The sequence below is a fragment of the Colias croceus genome, chromosome 14 (genome assembly GCF_905220415.1).
Source record: "Colias croceus chromosome 14, ilColCroc2.1".
NCBI lineage: Eukaryota > Metazoa > Arthropoda > Insecta > Lepidoptera > Pieridae > Colias > Colias croceus.
In genome coordinates, this window is record NC_059550.1 from 8,317,498 (window position 1) to 8,338,419 (window position 20,922).

The window sequence follows — 20,922 nt, forward strand, 5'->3', positions numbered from 1 at the left end:
TCTACTTACAAAATACCTACTGAAAAAACGCACGCTATACCTACGAAAATGCATATAATCCGCCTTCTATATAATATCGTTAATCGTTATTAAATAGTTACAAAATCGTAACCACTAAACACATATATTATCACAAATTATCACTGCTCAGGATAAAGTTAAGTTCTCTGTATAATGAAAAAAAGTACCTAATTTAGAAGTCATACATTTGGAGCAATCTACTATATACACATCCTTAGCACACATAACTACGAAATATTTTTTGCATTAGAGGAATTGTAATGTTAATTTTATAGTTTTATAATATTTGATATCTATTAAAGAATCTTAATAGATGGCTATCCTTACAGTGGCCTAAAGCGTTACCAAGGTTAAGAGAACAATGCATGCAGTTCGGACCGAAGCCTAAAACACGAATTAATGAAATTGAAAGAATCAGAATGAAACACAATATTTTAATACACATTTATTCTCAAATAAATTGCAAAATTAACAAATAAAAATCATAACAGTGAGCACCATTACATATCTAATCGTTTGACGATATAAAAATAACAAAAAACTGGCAACATCAGACTTTCCTTGTGATTTTTCAATTGTCTTTATGAAATTGTGGAATGACATTACATCTCTACTATTTATGGCAAAATCATATTTTTATTATAATTAAACATCTAAATAAAATTAAACTTATAACAAATTTATATTTTTGTACTATGTCGATTAAGTCGCACGACTGTTACATAGTTTTTTATCACATTATAAAATTTCCAATGTGTGTCAACCTACCCTCATCATTCCATAAAATACAATCATGCTTTAAAATATTAAGTAAATAACATAAAGTTAACTTTAAATAACAAAGGAAGCCCGCAACAATGAAATACACAATAAATATTAAAAATCATAGTATAAGCATATAAAGCTGAATAGAAAAGAGTACATTTTGTGCCTACATCTATTAAATATTATAACAAAAATATCCCGCGGTATTGCACATCTTATAAACAACAAAAACAAACAAAGACAGCCTTGAGATGATTATGACGGTCTATCTCTATATAATTTTGATTTTTTTTATTCTATTATTATAATAAAATTGACAGATTCATAATTTCATTAAATTTTATCTAAATAATTTGCATACAACATGATAGTCCTTAAAATAAAACATTTACATACATATTCCTTTCATTTCAAATCACGACATACACTAAAACTAAAGCCGTTCATCGAACCACAGATAATCTATGGCTGTGGCATAGACAAACGTCAAATTTGACAGATGTCTTCAACCACAGATTATCTATAGTCATAGATAAACGTCAAATTTTACAGTTGATTTATTCCTCAATGGTACAGATAAGGTCATCTCCCTCCAACTTCTGTCCGTTAGTAATGGCGACGGTTTTCACTGTACCGGCTTGAGGAGCTTGTACAATCATCTCCATTTTCATGGCTGATAAGACTGCGATCGGCTGGCCTTTGTCTACTTTGTCGCCTTCTTTCACTTTGATTGCTGTGAAAATAAGTTTGAGTATAATAAGTTGATTTAAACTGAATACATAACCAATGAAATGCTAAATCTTATGTATATTTTAATAATCATTTTAATTTCACATAACTGTTACTAATCGATACGATTTGAAAGCGATAGTTATTAATATACTAGTAGTATAAAAGAGGGTAACCTCAATATTATATAGTATCATAAACTAAGAAAACCATATTTGCTGAAACTCTATGTCGCTTTTTTATAAAATCTTTCTTTATATTTTAATTCTTATTGAGTGAAGAAATAATCTATGACACTATTTTAGTTGAAAAATTATTATAACTCAACTTACTTAGAACTGTTCCAGGCATAGGCGCTCCAACTTGACTCTTGTCACCTTTCACAGCTTTAGGATGGATTTTCATGTCCTATAAAAATAAAAGGGTGAAACATGAATCATATTAACAGAAAAATACAGCTAACATAAATTTTCTGTCCTTTTCATACCATTACTCAATGTTTCTACATTTATTTAAATTCGTAAAATTATAAAATGTGTTTGGTTATTTAGCTTTTCAGTATCAGCTCCTTAATTCAAAATATTGAATGATATTACAATCGACTCTTCTTTACAAGATTATTTGGATTTTTTTTTAATTCTTATGACTTATTTTTTGCATTTCCTTCGTTGAATCGATCGTCCACCAAAAAAAAACGACGTGTGTCACTCGGGGACTGGGGCGGTTGCGCTATTGCATGCTATGCCTTCAAGCCACACCTCCGCCCGTCGGAGTGGGGAGCGTGAGGTTTTTTCGTTACGGAATTTCTCGATTCGGTCCCCGCGCTCAAGGCCCGCGGTAGAAGCTATGCAATAGCTTAAAAATATAATTTTAAAACTAATTATTTACCTGGCTAGCCTTCTCATCTCTAATAAACACAGATCGCAATTGACCATTGAGCTCGAAGAACACTTCCCTCTCTCCCGCGGCGGTCATTTCCTCAGAAACTGCGACCGTCCTTATGTCTAGTGTCTTTCCACGCTCGATTTTAACTTCTATCGTATCGCCGACCTGCAAATGCATACAAAAGTTAGATATTTTAAATTCATCATTATTTTATACAAGTTATTTCAGCTACTTAGGTCAATGATGCCAGGGTAATCCAGGAGTCCTACTAATATTATAAATGCGAAAGTTTGTGAGGATTTCGCAAATTCTACTAAACCGATTACAATGAAATTTAGCACACATATAGAGGGTAACTTTGATTAACACATAGGATAGGTTTTATCCCGGAAATCCTACGGGAACGGGAATTATGCGGGTTTTCCTTTGAAAACGCGGGCGAAGCCGCGACCGGAAAATTAAAAATAATTTATTTTTTTTAGATTTTTAACAAATGTTTGTTACATTTGTCGTAATAAAGCCCTGAAATTGGCAAAGGGCATAAACATGTATGATTACACATTTTTCACTGTTTTAATTGCATAAAAAACAGCTGATTAATGTATTCTTGTCTAACTCCATAAAAAATAAAAGAACGTCTGCGGTACATGCGTTTTCTCAAAAAACTTCAGAATTTTTTTTATATGAATTTCTGGACAAAACAAACAAATTTAATTTCATTATTTTTCTCTTGTCCCAATTAATTTCTTACCGTAGGTCCAACAAGGAAGGTCTTAGTATCCAGATGTTTGACGGGCCCGTACTTGTCGCGGATACGGAAGTAATCGTTCGCAACTTGCGGGTACATGGCCGCCGACATTACGTCTTGGTCGTTTACCTGTAAATTAAGTTAAAGTTTGTTTTTTTTTTTTTTTTTTTTTTTTTTTTTATAATAGAGCGGGTAACGGAGCAGATGGGTCACCTAGTGAGGTGATCACCACCGCCCATGAGCACTCACAAAGTTACCTTTGTGAGGCTGTTACCGACTTTCGAAGGTGGGTGTAGGCTCTCTTTTTAAATAAGTCTAAGTCATACATGTGCGGAAATACCGAACTTGGTAGACTGTTCCACAGGGTGGTGGTACGTGGAAAAAAGTGTCGCGAGAAGCGTACGGTACTCGTTCGCCAGCGGTCCAAATGATGAGCATGGAAGTTGGCTTTATGGCGGGCGGTGCGGTGATGGAATTCCGCAGCAGGTATGAGCTCGAATAGCTCATTTGAACACTCCCCATGGTATATGCGATAGAAGACACACAGCGAGGCAATGTCCCTTCGCAAAGCAAGAGGGTCAAGTCGATCGCTTAGTTTTAAAACTAAGGAGATAAGTCATTTTTAAGTGATTACGACTAAAATTTTGATAGACATTTGTTCAATATTGTTCTATCTTTATTATTTAAAGTATACACTATGACATAAAATGGACGAATGAGATTTCATTTTTTTAATACTTAGTAACAAATTTATCACTTTTTCTATGAAAAAGCATTTAATATTTGTTTTTTTGTTTTTTACGACTATTCATTAATTGATTGGGGATAATCTCACATCAGGATATGTTTCTTGGATGTCCTTCTTCAGTTTGTCGAAGTCCAAAGGCGGTAGTTCTTGTCCGGGACGACCCTCTATTCTTGGCATATCCTTTAGGATTTTAGACCTGGGAAATAAATAATGTATAAAAACCATATTGTTAAAAGTATAAAGTTCGGTTTGAAATTGTGTCTTAAATTAATGATGACGTTAATAAACCTCAACAATGTTCAACCAAATGGTATATTGCATATAATTCTCAATCAATTAGTAAGTTTACTGATTTATCTAACGGATAACATTTATAAATTAGAAAATAAAATCAGATAATATCTAATTCAAATTGCAATCTATCTACATCAGCGTCGACGCTATTGTAGGTATGTGTATTGTAGGTGTCTATAAAATACATATATAAGCATTATTTCCAATATTACACGTTAATATGTGTAATATACCTCAAAGGTTCAGGGAAACCACCATACGGTATACCAATAGCCCCCTGGAAGAATTCCACCACAGACTTCGGGAAGGACAATTCTTCTGCTCTAGCGTGAATCTCCTCAGCAGTTAGTTTATTTTGCACCATGAATTGCGCCAAATCTCCTACTACCTTGGATGATGGAGTCACTTTGATTATGTCACCCAGGAGGAGATTGGCTTCCCTGAAAAAAAAACAAGTTTAAGTCTAAAATAAGTAGTCTAAATAAGGAGTCTATAATAGTAAGTCTAAAAGTATTACTATTTAATAGTAATAAGGTGGAAAATATTAAGTGCATTTTATTAAATGTTCAACTTGAGTTTAATGTCTTTTTAATTTATGATTTATTTATTTTGTAAAAAAGGGATATTGCAATACTTTGTGCTTTAAAACTCAAAAAGCATATGCAAAATGTATTATTTAATCGATAGACCTGAGTGCATTTTAAAGCTATTTGCTAAAATATCCAAGGGACCAATAAAATTGAATCATGAGATTCTCTAAGCATCTATTGGTAATGTTAGAAAGAGATCTATTCACAGAAATAGCATTGTAATCACCTATAAAAGCAGTTCTTAAAACTACCACAACCTCTTACCTATAAGCCTTCTTAACCTCCTCAAACTGGCTTCCCAGACCCAAAGAAAAGGCCTGGAACTGCAGATTAGTGTACTGTCCTCCGGGGATCTCGTTTATATACACATCTGCGTTGCCAGACTTCATAGTGGCTGTGCATTCGAATGGGCCATAGAGGGTACGGGCTTGTTCCCAGTATGCGGAATACTCGGATACCGTTTGAAGGGGGATTCCTGGGAAAAAATATTTGTATTAATATTTAATTCAATCCATACTAATATTATAAATGCGAAAGTAACTCTGTCTGTCTGTCTGTCTGTTACTCAATCACGCCTTATTTACTTATTTACTGAACCAATTTGCATGAAATTTGGTATAGAGATATTTTGATACCCGAGAAAGAAAACTACTAAAGGCTACTTTTTACCCCGGGAAATAGGATAGGTTTTATCTCGGAAATTCCACGGGAACGGGAACTATGCGGGTTTTTCTTTGACTGCGCGAGCGAAGCTGCGGGTGGAAAGCTAGTTAGTAATAATTGATGTTCTGAGGTGCTATTAAAGTAGCAGATTTGTCTTCGCTATGTATAAAATGAAAGCCTTTCCCTTGGTCACGGCATGACGCGTGAGCAACTGGATCGATTTTGGTAATATTTTTTTGATCTGTTTGTTATTTCCACATGGAAAAATTTGCGTCAAGACAGGATAACGTCTGTTGGGTCAGCTAGTTAGCAGATAGTGATGTAGTGTTTATTAAAATCGCAGATTAGCCTTTTTACTGTTAGCCTTGTCACGGTTTTCACTGTCAGTACTCATAATAATATTCTAATTATAATTTTATATTCTAATTTTATAAAAATAGATTCATTTGTCGCGGGATAAACATATTATACTAGATACTGTTCCACAAGTTCTGGTCAAACTTAAATTCAAATTCAAATTCAAATTCAAATTTCATTTATTTACAAGAATGTAGTTACAAAAAAGGTGTTGTTCCAATATTAAGGCGCTAATACATTCTACCCACTATTTGGGTGTGCAAATATTTAAATGGAAATAAGTTAATTGAATTACACTACACCAACACTACACAAATTCTTCGCGTCACTATTGTTAAACGTCACTAATTCCTTCACAGATTCCGCAATGTAATAAGTTCTTGAATATCATAAAATTGTTTCTCCATTAACCATTTCGTCAGTTTCTTCTTAAATATATTTACTGGGAGATCCTTAAAGTTATCCGGTATTTTATTATATATTGTAATAGTCATAAATATCACACTATTTTTTGCTTGATTTATTCTACATGTTGGAAAGTGCAGTTTATTTTGATACCTCGTTAACATATGCGAATTTACTTCTCCTTTCTTTTTAAAATATTCTGGGTGGTATTTAACAAATAAACATACTTCTCTTATATATATGCAGGTTAGTGTAAGGATACGTAATTTACCGAACATTGGTTTGCAACTGTCCCTTTGATGTAATCCGCACAGGGCCCGGATACATTTCTTTTGCGCCACAAACACTTTCCGCACCTCGCAAGACTGTCCCCAAAGAATTATTCCGTAAGAGAGTATCGACGATATATATGCATGGTAGGCATTTATTGCAGCATTCATAGATACAGTATCTCTAAGGCGACGTAATACGTAAACGAAACGATTTAACCTATCACAAATATATTCAATATGACTGTCCCATTTTAGACCTTCGTCTACCAGAACACCTAAGAATTTATGGTGTTTTACCTGTTCGATTACTTGATCATTACATTTTATGTCTAGATTAATTTTGGTGCAATTCTTTGTATAATATTGAATTATTTTTGTTTTAACTAAGTTTATTTTCAGATTATTATTTTGTAACCATTTTACTATATTATATAATGCTGTATTTATATCTCTCTCATATGTATTTTTATCCGTGCATTTAACAATAAGGGTAGTGTCGTCTGCGAATAAAACTGTCTTGTGTTTCACTGATCTCGGTAAATCGTTAATATATAAGAGGAATAAAAATGGACCGAGCACACTTCCTTGTGGTACACCTGATTTATTAACTTTTTTCTCTGACCTATATGAGTTTCGTGTTTGATTTATCATTTTATGAATCTCCACATACTGATATCTATCATTTAAGTAACTTGCAACCCATTCTTTAGCAATTCCTCTTATACCATATTTCTCCAACTTAAACAAGAGTAATTGATGGTCCACAAAATCAAATGCTTTGCTCATATCTAAGAATATGGTGGCTGCTGGTTTTTTTTCAATAAGGGCTTGAATTATTTCTTTCACCATATCGAAGCATGCTAAAGAAGTAGAACTATTTTTTCTAAACCCAAACTGTTCCCGACATAATATCTTGTTTTTATCAACATAATTTTGAAATCTTTCTAAAATTACCTTTTCAAATATCTTAGATAAAACTGGAATTAGTGCTATCGGTCTGTAGTTTTTAATATCATTTGGATCATCTTTTTTATATAACGGTTTTATAACTGATGTTTTTAGAACATGAGGAAAAGTTCCTTGCTCCATAGATAAATTGACAAGAAAGGATAACGGTTTGCAAATATGTACACTGGAAGCCTTTAGTATTTTTGTACTTATACCGTCTGTTCCTACGGAATTCGTGTTATTTAGGGATTTTATTACTTTTAAAATTTCGTCACTGCTTGTTGGTGTCAAGAATATTGTATTACATTTTTCCGTAGTCAATGTATTTTTTATTTCAGTTGCATCATAATTAAAATTTTTTTGATTTGTTATGTTAATAAAAAAGTTATTAAATTGTTCACATATATCATTCATTGAGTTGTATACATTATTATTGACTACAATCTTTTCTATTTCTTTAATATTGTTTTCGTCATTAATATTATTAGATATCATGTGCCATAAAGCCTTATTTTTATTTTTTGATAATTTAATAAATTTTTCACATTGAATTTGTTTTGACTTAAGAATGCACCTTTTTAGAATATTTTTGTATTTTATATAATAACCCCAACTATTTGTAAATGTTTTCTTGTAATATATACTTTTTAAATATAGTAGTCGCTTTCGTACACAACATTTCTTCAATCCTTTGGTTATCCAATTAATATTAGGTTTTCCTGTGTTTCTCTTAATCCTAATAAATGGGAAACAGAGATTGTAAAACAGTTGGAATAATTCATAAAAACTATTAAAGCATTCATTTAAGTTATTAAATTCATGTATTTCAGAGAAACTCAATGATGCCATGCACTCGCAAAATTTACGTATATTCTGCTTACTGTAATCTCTTTTTGTTTCAAACCAGGACACATTTACTTTGGGCTTAATCATATTTACTTTTAATATCTGTGCAGTTTCGTGGTCTGATAAACCAAGATGAAGTACTTCTGCGGTTACGCCTCTTTTTATATTTGTCGCTATTTGATCTATGCATGAATTTTTCCTAGTAGGTGTTTTTATTAAACATTCAATATTATAGTTCTGAAGTAAAGTATTAAGTTCATCTGAAAACTTAGTTTTTTTAAGAATATCAATATTCCAATCACCGCATATTATTATTTTTTTATTTTTAGTTGCAATTTTTTGTAGTGTAAGTTGAAGTTTTTCAATAAAAATCTCTATACTTTGACTTGGAATTCTATAAACACAAATTATCACTGTATTTAAATGTTTTAACTCTATACCACAACACTCAAAGAATAAATTACAACCAAGATCCTTTATTAAGTCTAGATTAGTACATGAAATGTCCTCTTTGACCAGAATGCATGTTCCACCTCTTTTTTGTTTGCGAGAAAACGATGATACCAACTTATATCCTGGTAATTTAAGTAGCTGCTCATTTCCTTTTCTAATAAATGTTTCACATAAGCATATAATGTCAATAATGTGGGACTTGCTTAATTGAGATATTGCCAAGTACAGCTCTTCTGACTTATTTATGGCTCCGGCTATGTTTTGATGTAATATTGTCAAATAACTGGATTTAGGGACGAAAAAAATTTGGATTCGATGAAAAGTTTTCATTGTTCGGTAATATATTACTATTTGATGTATCCTCACTGTTCAGTTTTAAAGTGTTTTCATTTATTGTCTTTTTAAAATAATATGGAATTGTACCTTTTTTTACTTGATTTGATTTATTTCGATTGTTTTTTAACAAACCGCATTTTTTTGACGAAGAAAGCCTTTCTAAGATCTTTTTTGTATTTAAAAATGTATTCGAGTATTCGATACTGTCAATTTCTATGTTTATTTTATTTATTAAATTTTCAATATAATTAATTCTTGAATTATAATATTTGTAATCTTCGTCAATATCAATATATGAACAATTTTTATAGCCTCTTAAAAATAGCTTTATTTGTGTGTTTAATAATTTTTCATTTAGGTAACGGTTATATCTAACATTTAGAATAAATACTTTGTTATTTTTTAATTTACCCATTAAGTCTAGTAAACCTGAAATAAGTTGATATGGATTTTTGTCGTTGGAACCTAAGCCCAATATTAATATAACTTCATGATTCATAGATTGTATAAAACTTTCACAACTGTTTAATATTTCGCTGGAAGAAGCATGCGGTTTTGTCAAGCCAAATATTTCATAAGAATCATTCCACTTATTTTTTCGTTTTTCCAGCATACCTAAAGACAAATTTCTAACGCGTTCATCACCCATAATTATAATTTTACGTTTTATTACCTTTGTGCTGACATCTGTTATGGTTTGTTGACAATTAGTAATAATTTTATTTTTGTCGGTACCGTCACATTCTTTATTTAATATTAGTGGCTTAGTAATGTTGTAGTTCAAAGTATTTTTGTCCAAACCCATATTATCTATAGTAAAGTTTTGAGAATTGTGTTTTTTTTGTAAGTTAGTAAATGTTTTCTGTTTGATTTTAGGATAAGTGTTGTGAATAAATATATTTTCATTGTAGTATTTTAAAGGTGAGTGCCGTGGTGTTTTAAAACTTATATTTGTTATTGTCTGTTTTATAGGCGTTTTGTTCAATGTTGTTCCGGTTAATGTTTTATCTGATTTAGTATTTAATATTTGACTAATCAAATTCTGCACTTTTTTCTCACTTTCGTGTAAGGTCTGTCTAAGATTATAACATTGTTTTGTTAGGTTATAGATAGATTCTTGTGCGGATATTAATTCGGTTTGTAATTTGTTTATTTCTTGATTCTCATTAAACACTATTGAAGTATTTGGAGTCGATATATGTTGACTTGTCTTTGTAGATAAATCCGTGTAACTTGAGCTGGATAAACTTAAAAAAGAATCATTTAATATTTCTTGTAGATTTGATTCAGACATTTGTTTAGGGAGTGTTTTCTTTCGGATAGTAATATTATCCATTTTCAATTTCAAATGAAGTTGTAGACTGTATATTCAAACCGTTAATGTGTTACTATATATTTTAATTGTTGGTCAGCTGTTCTTTGTTTAATGGCATTTAATGTCAATTTTATACGTTAATATCTCTAATAATTGTGTTTTACTTACGTTTTATTTTACTTACGTTTTGTTTCCGATACTTTACTTACTACTTGTTAGGTTTAAATATAGTTTCTGTCTCCAACTTTCTTTGTTCCAAATTTGACGTAACGGTCGTTGTATGTGATGGTTTTGAATTCCGTATTTCCACGTAAATCGCAGGTTGTTGACGAAGATAACATTAATCGCACTTATTTACTGATTACTTGTTAATTTGAACACACTTTTTTATTAACTTTTGTACTATTAATAATTTTAAATTGTAAAAAACTCGAGAGCTGATGTTACGTATGGCACTAGCGCCACCTACCTCAACAAACATTTATTTATTCAATTAAGACTTCTTATAAGAGCAGTTTTAAATCGTCGTTACATTTAATAATTCAGGCCCCGGAACCACAGACACAATAGAAAATCTATTGTGTCTGGGACCGATCGGGCCGCTTGGGACTCAATGGGTTAACATTTACCACCATTTAAACTGCCATTTATACCATTTATGGTCGTAGATCTTCCAGTTCCACCTTCTCATCAGCTGTTCCACCTTCCCATCAGCGTCCACTCACCAGTATCCAACTTAGTGGTCTGCAGGGAGGCAACTAGGGCCCCCATGCTGGGCTGGCTGGTGAGCCCCGACATGGAGTCCACGGCCACGTCCACAGCATCAGCCCCAGCTTCAGCACACGCCAACATGGCCGCCACACCGGCACCTGCTGTGTCGTGTGTGTGCACGTGGATCGGGATGTCGGGATGCCGGTCACGGATTGCACCGATTAAAAGCCTGGATGGAAATATTGGAAAAAATTAAACTCCTATGGCGCTGAAAACACGAAGGGAGCCTCTGACACGAGAACTCATGGTCACGGATGGCACCGATTAGGAGCCTGGATACAAATATTGGAAAAAATTAAAGCTTTATCCTATGACGCTGAAAACACGAAGTGAGAGCCTCTGAGACGAGAACTCATTAAAATAAAAATGAAAAATATATTTATGCGTGGATCGTATCGGGGCGACGGTCACGTATGGCACAGATTAAAAGCCTGGATAGAAATATTGGAAAAGATCAAAAACAATTTATAGTAATACATCTTCTATCATATTATATTGATAACAACTAAATACACAATCCTAAACAGAAACGAACTTTAAATTTTCTAATGAAATCTGTAATAATTAAAATCGACAGAAACGAAATTTAAAGCAAAATCAAGCTTTAAGGCGTGTTTTGTATTTACAAAAAAAAAAAAAAAAAAATACAGCATAAATTAACTAATAAATATATACCAAGATAAATTCAACTTTATAAATACGAATTAAGAGTCTAATTTTCAAACCAAAACTAACAAAAACTTAATATATTAGACACTTACTTGGCAGCCTGTGGTTTCAACAATCCAGCCATATCCTTAATACCCAGCACATGAGTACCAGCTTTAACCAGTTCGTCAGCGAGATTCACATAGTACTTCAAGTCGTATTTAGTTTTTTCAGGGTTGGACACATCTCCAGTATAGGAAATGGCCGCTTCTACCACTCCCCCGGCTTTGCCTGCGGCTTCCATACCGAGTATCAAGTTGGGTAGATAGTTCAGGGAATCGAACACTCGGAATATGTCCATACCAGATTTTACCTGTATTTAAAAAAGAGGTTTGGTGAGTTCTATAAAGGAATTAAAACTTTATAGTCATTGGGATATGGTACAATATTGCACATGCATCAAATTTAATTTATAAATAAAAAGTGTAAATGTTTAATTTAGTTTTATCCGATAAAAATAAGGCTTTTTTAGTGGAGAAGATATTTTTAGCCATAATTTAAACCTATCAAAAACAACAAGACCCAACCCCTATCTTGAATTAAAAAAAAAGGATCTATCTTGCTATCCTGCTTCTGTGTGCAGTTTTTATATTAATAATTTAAATTATTATAACAACTACAGTCATATCACAAGGAATACAGATCTTTTTTCCAGAACAAAAAATGAAAACTCACAGCCATATCACAGAACTTGAAGACCACGTTATCAGGGTAATTAGTGTATCCAACAGCATTAGCGCCTCGCAACAACATCTGGAACGGGATATTGGGGATCAGACGCCGCATGTCTTCGAGACGCTCCCAAGGACATTCGTGGAGGAACCTGGAAATTATATTTATCATTTTTAAATTTAAAGTTTACTAGGTTCTGATAAATTTTGAAAATTCCGTTTTATATGTGAAAGGTGCTTATATTTTAATTGCTATTTTCATTTCCAAGTTTTATATAATTATCCTGACCCTTCTAAGTCTATTTTGTAACATGAAAAATTATTTTTTTTAAAATTTTGTTCTTTTACAGTTTTTTTGCCAGCACAAAATTGCAAGGTACTTAATTAATTTAACAATACGCGTTTTCTGTATTCGAGACTCATGCGCAACTACTTGGTATCCCTTCGCAATAGACCCTTTACTATATAAAAAGTCAGGTTACCGATACCCGATACCTTTACATAATAATATATGTAATAGAAAACTACACAAACCTTAAGGCAACATCAAAAGTAGCTCCTCCCCAGTTTTCCAAAGCATATAAGTTGCTAAAGTTATGCGCAACATATGGAGACACAGCCAACAGATCGTGTGTACGCACACGAGTAGCAAGTAACGACTGATGAGCGTCACGGAATGTCGTGTCCATTAGTAATAGCCCTTTGTTGTTTCGGACTGCTTTAGCGAATGCCTCTGGACCACCCTCTTGGAGGATTTGCTTGAAACCCTTTGGCGGTTTCACCACTGTTGAGTAATAGAATGTAGGTAAGAAAGAAGAGAATAAAAGAGTTATTCCATAGTGTCTGTTGTATTATATTATTTTTTTTTTAAATAAAGCATAAGATTTACTGCCATAATAGCATGTTGTATTTAAAATTCACACAAAGTACAGATAATATACAAAAAAAAAATTGTGAATTTTGAATCGGTTCACTGGGTTCATCATTTTCACCTATAAGAAGAGTTATTATGATTTTTTGATATAAAATAGAATTTGTTTTCATAAATTATTTATCACAACGAATTTGAAATAAATAAATTAATATATAACACACGAATAGGCTTAAAACAAATAAATTAAAGCAGATAATGTATTCATAATACTATGGAGTTTCTGCCGGTTCTTCTCCGTAGATACTAATTACCGAAAAATATCTACTTATTCATACATATAAATTTTATCAACAAACCAAATATGAAAATAAAAACTAAATGTTCTTACCTGTATTCTCACCAGTCATTTCCTGCGCTTTAATGGCCTCTGGTGAAAGGTCTGAAGGAGGAAAAAACAATAATGACACAATGTTGTGCGACAATGTTCGTGGTGTGCACTTAAGCGTAAACCCGATGAAATGTTGGTTAAACGAATATTAATCGTAAATAAACGCAACCCAAAAGGGGGGATTACATGTTATATAGTTTGGTACAGAGTATAAAATATCTAGTATTCATTTGTATGGAAAAATATAAATAAAAGGAAACCTGAAGAACTTCTATAAAAAAGACGAAGATAGGAATTAAAAACGTATACGTAATTATTAAAAATAATGTATTTGTTTAGAAGTTGGCTTATATGGGATAACCCTCAACACCTGTTCTGTGCTCAACACCAACAAAATTCACTTTTAATACATCGATTTTTCAATATTTTATACTCTGTAGCAAATGCTTAAAATTAAAATATCTAACTAACAGCTCAAGCCAATAAAAAGGCGGTACAGACGCAAATAATGATTACTTGTGCGATAGGGCGTGGTCAGGAAACATCGAGAGACTTCAAGCGACATCTATATATTGTTTAAACCTACCGTACCCAGAGCGGGCTGCAATTTGTAAATATGTTTGTTATTAATAGTTATTTATTTGGTCTTAAATAACTATGGAAGTGCTGGAACATTAAAGTTTAGATGCGCAATACTTTTCGGGGGATAGTTTTTTATACTCTGTCATTATTCTGTACTTATGTTAGTCTAGAAAGTCAAGGAACTAACTTCTAATTTTTTTAAAGAAATATTATTGCTAACTTTCACCCATTATCGGATATAATATTGTTCACTTATTCATTAAGTTAAATTTTGTCTACCCACAAATAGCACACAAGTTTCACATGAAACGCTAACTTAACTCTATACAATTAAGATTGATATTAGAGGAATTGTGTTCGTAATTATTTCATTGGCTGTTCACAAATCATGTTACGCTACCCACACATAACACACAAGTTACAAACGAAAAGTGACCTTATCACCTTATAATAAAGTAGAAATCAACTCACCGGGGGTATATACGGTTTGAAATACAATTAAATTCATATTTTTTGAGTTATAGTAAGCTACCACTCATTCCACACAAGTTACAAACGAAAAACGACCTAACCACGATACAATTAAGATTGATATTACAAGCATTTTTGTTCGTTTTCATTAACTTGTTACCACCACACAAAACATACAAGTTACAAACGAAAAGCGACCTTATAACCCTGTAATAAAGTACAATTTAACTCACCCAAAGGTACCGGGGGTATATACGGTTTGACGCTAGATGGCGGTATATCAGTTGCTAAGGGCGTGGCCGGTCCGTTAACAAGTACGTAGCCGAGGTAGTTGAGAATCTTTTGAGCTCTGTTTTGGGAGGCTTTGAACATGAATAACTGTGGGTTTTCGTCGATGAAGTATGTGTCTACAGCACCTAGAAGTAAACAAATAAAATTAATTAGTATTTAGTCACTCAAATAAATATATTTAAATTGTAGATAATATTTCTTTTTTTTTTATTTCATTCTTATGACAAAACTAGCTTATCGCCCGCGGCTTCGCCCGCTTTATCTCAAACCTTCCTATTGAATCACTCTATGTATTAAAAAAAATCGCATCAAAATCCGTTCCGTAGTTTTAAAGATTTAAGCAGACATAGGGACAGAAAAAGCGACTTTGTTTTATACTATGTAGTGATAGTGAAGCATAAGAATATACTCAAAATATTATGGCAATGACTGTTGCAATTAAATGTATTTAAGCCAACTAAATGATGAGACGATAGAAAAAAAAATAAAAGAAAAAAAAAATTGTTTTGCAATGTAAGTGCGTTTATTTATAGCAGTGATAGAGACCATACCACAATTACTTATAAAGAGAAAGAGGTGTTTTAATTCATACAGAGCACACGTGTCAGAATTGAAACTTCTTTGTCAAGATTCAAAGATACCAAAATCGTCAGCTTACTCCATGACGTGACCTTGAAATTTTACTCTCAACGCACCTAAAGAGGTTTCATTTCAAAAAGTTTAAGTTTATTTACTTAAGATACTATTGCAATATGATTGCAAAATATATCAATGCGTAAAAGACTATGAATATAAAATTATTTAGTATACTTGACTCACCATTAAGGAACTTCTGATTCTCCAATACATTAAGCAAGAACGGTATATTGGTTTTAACACCACGGATACGGAATTCGCGCAACGCTCTGTTCATTTTCGCCGCTGATGATGCTAAATCTTGTGCGTGTGAAATAACCTAAAATGGAAATTTACTTTAATATTTCACAGTAGGTCATTTTCAGATATTTTATGATGTACTAGCGGTCCGTCCCGGCTTCACCCGTGGTACATGTTGACGTTTTCTCACAGTAAGAACAATCCTCGTACTTAAAGGAATATTATAATATTCAACAAATATTAAATAACACTATCGATATTTTTTTCGTTTCGTTTTTTTAATAACTGTTAAATTTAAAAGCTCTTTCAAAGTTTGAAGAAATGCTGTTTATAATTTATTAAAATCCGAAGTTTAAGATTAAGATTAAGGTTTTAATATCTTTCTTTATGTGTGTCGATTTCGACTTATGTATATCAAAAACAATTTTATTTTTACCTTAACGAGTAGCGAATCATAGTATGGAGAAATGATAGCACCGGCGTACGTCGAAGCGGAGTCTAGACGGATACCCATACCTTCACCGGATCTGAAAATTATTAAAAATTACTAAAAAAAACTACACACATATAAATATTTACAAATCTATAAGTAGTAATATAGAAGATTTTATGAATATTATTAAATTTTAACAGCTTATTAGCCGGGTCGTTAGCATCTAAAGGTCCAAAAATCGTTCATCGTATCTTTGTTTTTTTTAAGAAATAGATTCTTTTTTGTTTTTTATTTCCATTCTGTAATATTTTTCATTTAAAGGTTGTCAACAGGGCCATAATAACCTTTTTTTCGAAAATGCGTTTTTTACGCTCAAATATATGCGTTTTGTGTACTATAAAATATTTAATTATATTCTTACCTGAAAACTTCAATCCTGCCAGTGCTAGGTTGGAAGTTATTAGCCGGATCTTCAGTGGTAACCCTGCACTGTATCGCGTATCCATCAGCCCTAATTTGGTCTTGTGTCAGCCCTAGCTCTGGTAGGGTCATGCCTTCCGCTATACGGATCTGCGATTGTACCAGATCGATACCAGTCACTTCTTCTGTTATTGTGTGCTCTACTTGTAATCTGGGAAGAGATAAGAGAAGTTAGAGGAGTAAATTGTGTTATTATTAAATTTTGGAAGTGTAATCAAATACTGTTTCAATTGATCACATGTGAGAATTAAACACTAGTTAAGCATCTAAATTGAGGAAACTCAATGGTTTCGGCTTTGAAATAAACTTTATTCAACAACTGACATGTAATAACAAGAGAAAAAAGTAATGTCGGTTTTAACTTAAAGTTAAGAGTGACATAATATAATATAAACTTTAATATGTCACTCTGAACTAAGCATTTTTTAAATTATACACAAATAATAAATCTTTATAATTTTAAATTTCCATTCATATCGTGAAGTAAAAAAAGTACTACAAGTCAAGCAAATACGAACCTTGCGTTCACTTCAATAAAGTAGAAATTGCCTTTATCGTCCAACAAGAACTCGACAGTTCCCGCGTTTTCGTAGCCCACGTGGCGAGCCAAGTGGGTAGCACAGTCTACCATGCGTTGACGTATCTATAAATATTTTTTTTTATATATTCCTTTTCTAAATATCACAATGACCACAATAATGATAATTTTATTCAGAATAATTTTTTTTTCCATAAATTACTTAATTTAAAAAAATTAGTAACCATTTGAATGATTACTGATAAAAAAATCAAATTTCAGGGTGTTTCTATATCGATTTTCTACTTTTGATATAGGTAATATTTATCGACACAAAAAAAAAATTATAAAAATAATGGTATTGATTATGAACATGTCTTATTCCTTTTTACAAATATTTTTTTACAATTTTTGTTGATAAATATATTAAACATTATAGTTTATAATACCTCTGGGTCCAATCCAGGCGCAGGCGCAATTTCCACAACCTTTTGGTGCCGTCTTTGCACCGAACAATCTCTTTCGTACAGATGTACCACATTGCCAGCCTTGTCACCTATGATTAAAAATGAATACCTAAGTATTCTCACAAACAGTACAGTGCCACAAACTTAACTGACCCGGTGGCAAAAACTGGAACTACGTGCCGCCTTTTTGTCACATTTTCACAGACTTTTCATACGGAATATTTTGTATAAATAAAAAGTTACTTATTAATGTTAATTTACACCATTGGCAATGACATTATTTTTAGTTTTTACCCTTACATCCGGGGAAATACTATTTAGCGGCAATGGACATCAGTGACACCGTCACCGGGTCAGTTAAGTTTGTGGCACTGCACAAAAGAAATAAACAGTGAACTTAACTCATTATTATGTGAAAGTACCGTTCTATGTCAATAGCATTGCTCATTACAAAACTGCCTTATACATACATACGTAGGCAGAGTTTTGTTTCGAAAAAAAATCGTGGGTCTTTGAAGATAGCTTTTTGACTCATTAGCTCATAAGCTCACTCTCTATGTATTTGCAAGCAATGTATCTATTTACCTAATGTTGTGATGACACAAATAAAGTTATATTTTATTTTATTAGTTACTAGCGGTCCGCCCCGGCTTCGCCCGTGGTACATACTTCGCAATAAAAGTTAGCCTATGTCCTTTCTCGGGTATTAAAATACATCCATACCAAATTTCATGAATATTGGTTCAGTAGTTTAGGCATGATTGAGTAACAGACAGACAGACAGAGTTACTTTCGCATTTATAATATAAGTATGGATTACTCATTTTGCGAACTACCCGCATTCTGTTAACAAACAAACTTACCCAACAATTGCACTTCAATATGTCTAGGCCGTTCAATAAACCGCTCTATGAACATGGATCCGTTCCCAAACGCGCCCAGCGCCTCAGACGACGCGCGTTCAAATGACGACGCGACTTCGCTCATTTCGCGAACTACCCGCATTCCGCGACCACCCCCTCCATATGCAGCCTGTAATAAATAGATAAATCTTCTTAATATATATAAATCTCGTGTCACAATGTTTGTCCTCAATGGACTCCTAAACCACTTAACCGATTATAATAAAATTCGCACACCATGTGCAGTTCGATCCAACTTGAGAGATAGGATAGTTTAAACATGTAGGTACCACGGGCGAAGCCGGGGCGAACCACTAGTAATATTATATAAATAAATAAAAAAGCTGTTATAGCGACTGAAAATCGGAGTGAAACTTTATTATGGATTAATTTAGAAATTTCTATCAGTTTATAAGTAAAGAGAACTTGCAAAATTTAATTTTATCATAAAGTGCCGAAATGGTCTGAAGACATTTTCACTTAAAAAATTTGTGTTGTGTGTGTATTGTTCTGGTTATTTAGTAGAAAAATGGTGTAGTAGTGTGTGTGTGCGTTGTTGGTTAGTTAGTTCTTAGTATCCATACAAATGCGAATGTAACTCTGTCTGTCTGTCTGTTACTCAATCACGCCTAAACTACTGAACCAATTTTCATGAAATTTGGTATGGAGCTATTTTGATACCCGAGAAAGGATATAGGCTACTTTTTATCGGGAAAATGACGCAATCCCGGAAATCCCACGGGAACGGGAACTAAGCGGGATTTTCTTTGACTGCGCGGGCGAAGCCGCGGGCGGAAACCTAGTAAGAAATAAATGTGTTAAAAATACCTTAAAAATAACAGGTAATCCATGTTGTTTGCAGAATTCGAGCGCTTCCTCCTTAGTTGTAATGGGACCATCAGTACCGGGGACAATTGGGACCTCTGAAAATAAGTTAATAAAATGTTATGTAAGATAAAAATATAGCAAAATGTAAAAAAATAGGACATTTTTGCATGGTAGAGTCACAACAGAATAATAATTACCCTATAATCTACATATTTATTTACTTTAGAGTACCTACACTACATAATGACCGCCTCCTTGGTACAGTGGTTGACGCGTGAGCGTAGAACCGAGGGGTCCTGGGTTCGATTCCCGGTGGAGACGAATAAAAAAAATGTCTCGGTCTGGTAGGACACAGAAGGCTGCTAAAAAAATCGATCAGTGAAACAGATGTATGCATATTTTTTTTTTTTTTGTAAGGTGTTTCTCAATGTTAGCCAGAAGGGCTTCTACATTTTAACGCGGACGCGGGGGTGAACTGAAGGTTCACCCTGGTAGCGACATGCACAAGGGCGTCCCCCCTTGACGGGGACCACGAACCTCGGCTTGGGCTGTCGCTTGAGTGGAGGAGGCCAGAAGGGCCCTAATCGGACGGGGATGTATGCATAATGCATCTGCCCCTTACCCCACTACGGGGACATGGGACTTCACACTTCACACACTACATAAACAGATATTGTCTAAATGTAAAAAAAAAATTGAAAAATAAATATTAAACACACTAGCTTCAATAGCGGCCTGTCTAGCGGCTACTTTATCTCCCATCTGCTGAACAACTTTTGGAGAGGGCCCGATGAATCGTAGCCCAGCGTTGAGTATAGCTTGTGCGAAATCTGACCTGAAAGGTTATTTATTTCAATAAATTATCAAATGTTTTTTAAAGCATTATAGGCAATCTATTAAAGTTGTGTTTCCTTGCTTTTGAAATAACGTGTTTTTATTGGCTGACAATTAGCACCGTTTATTCCTGATTAGACAGTATTTGTTGAAAATAATTCCTTTCATCACAAATAAACAGTACAAAGAAACAGTTTTTATGACACTTAATGTATATTCTAAATATAGGTGCAGCGTAAAAAATACTGTGTTGGTATGTAAGTATGACTCTGTAGTTGTAAGTGTATGTAAGTATGAATATGTAGTTTTACTAACACTAGAATAAGTACTACTAACAATATATGGGCAATGCTGCCTGATATAAATAAAGAAATAAATAAATAAATGAATAAGTACTTTCTTACTAAGCTAACTTCTACATTAACCAATTGATCTTTGAAAGCCAAACTTTAGT

The 20,922-nt window shown here is 33.0% G+C and overlaps 1 protein-coding gene across 3 annotated transcripts in view; it reads right to left on the reverse strand.

Annotated features, from left to right (window-relative positions):
* Positions 1 to 457: 457 nt before the first annotated feature.
* LOC123697134 (pyruvate carboxylase, mitochondrial) overlaps positions 458 to 20,922 on the reverse strand; it is a 44,747-nt gene continuing 24,282 nt past the window's right edge. For 2 of the 3 annotated variants that reach the window (XM_045643548.1, XM_045643547.1), the window contains exons 5-25: positions 20,354 to 20,469; positions 19,635 to 19,729; positions 18,768 to 18,936; positions 17,887 to 17,993; positions 17,439 to 17,563; positions 16,862 to 17,071; positions 16,444 to 16,534; positions 15,951 to 16,086; positions 15,074 to 15,256; positions 13,788 to 13,838; positions 13,060 to 13,309; positions 12,530 to 12,677; positions 11,908 to 12,167; positions 11,101 to 11,315; positions 5,045 to 5,255; positions 4,424 to 4,630; positions 3,984 to 4,092; positions 3,152 to 3,277; positions 2,404 to 2,565; positions 1,848 to 1,923; positions 458 to 1,519 (exon numbers count right to left, since the gene is read on the reverse strand). In XM_045643548.1, the coding sequence (XP_045499504.1) occupies positions 1,344 to 1,519; positions 1,848 to 1,923; positions 2,404 to 2,565; positions 3,152 to 3,277; positions 3,984 to 4,092; positions 4,424 to 4,630; positions 5,045 to 5,255; positions 11,101 to 11,315; positions 11,908 to 12,167; positions 12,530 to 12,677; positions 13,060 to 13,309; positions 13,788 to 13,838; positions 15,074 to 15,256; positions 15,951 to 16,086; positions 16,444 to 16,534; positions 16,862 to 17,071; positions 17,439 to 17,563; positions 17,887 to 17,993; positions 18,768 to 18,936; positions 19,635 to 19,729; positions 20,354 to 20,469 (3,223 nt within the window). In that variant the 3' untranslated portion in view covers positions 458 to 1,343. The remainder of the gene's footprint in view (positions 1,520 to 1,847; positions 1,924 to 2,403; positions 2,566 to 3,151; positions 3,278 to 3,983; positions 4,093 to 4,423; positions 4,631 to 5,044; positions 5,256 to 11,100; positions 11,316 to 11,907; positions 12,168 to 12,529; positions 12,678 to 13,059; positions 13,310 to 13,787; positions 13,839 to 15,073; positions 15,257 to 15,950; positions 16,087 to 16,443; positions 16,535 to 16,861; positions 17,072 to 17,438; positions 17,564 to 17,886; positions 17,994 to 18,767; positions 18,937 to 19,634; positions 19,730 to 20,353; positions 20,470 to 20,922) is intronic. The other variant, XM_045643549.1, reaches the window with a different exon arrangement.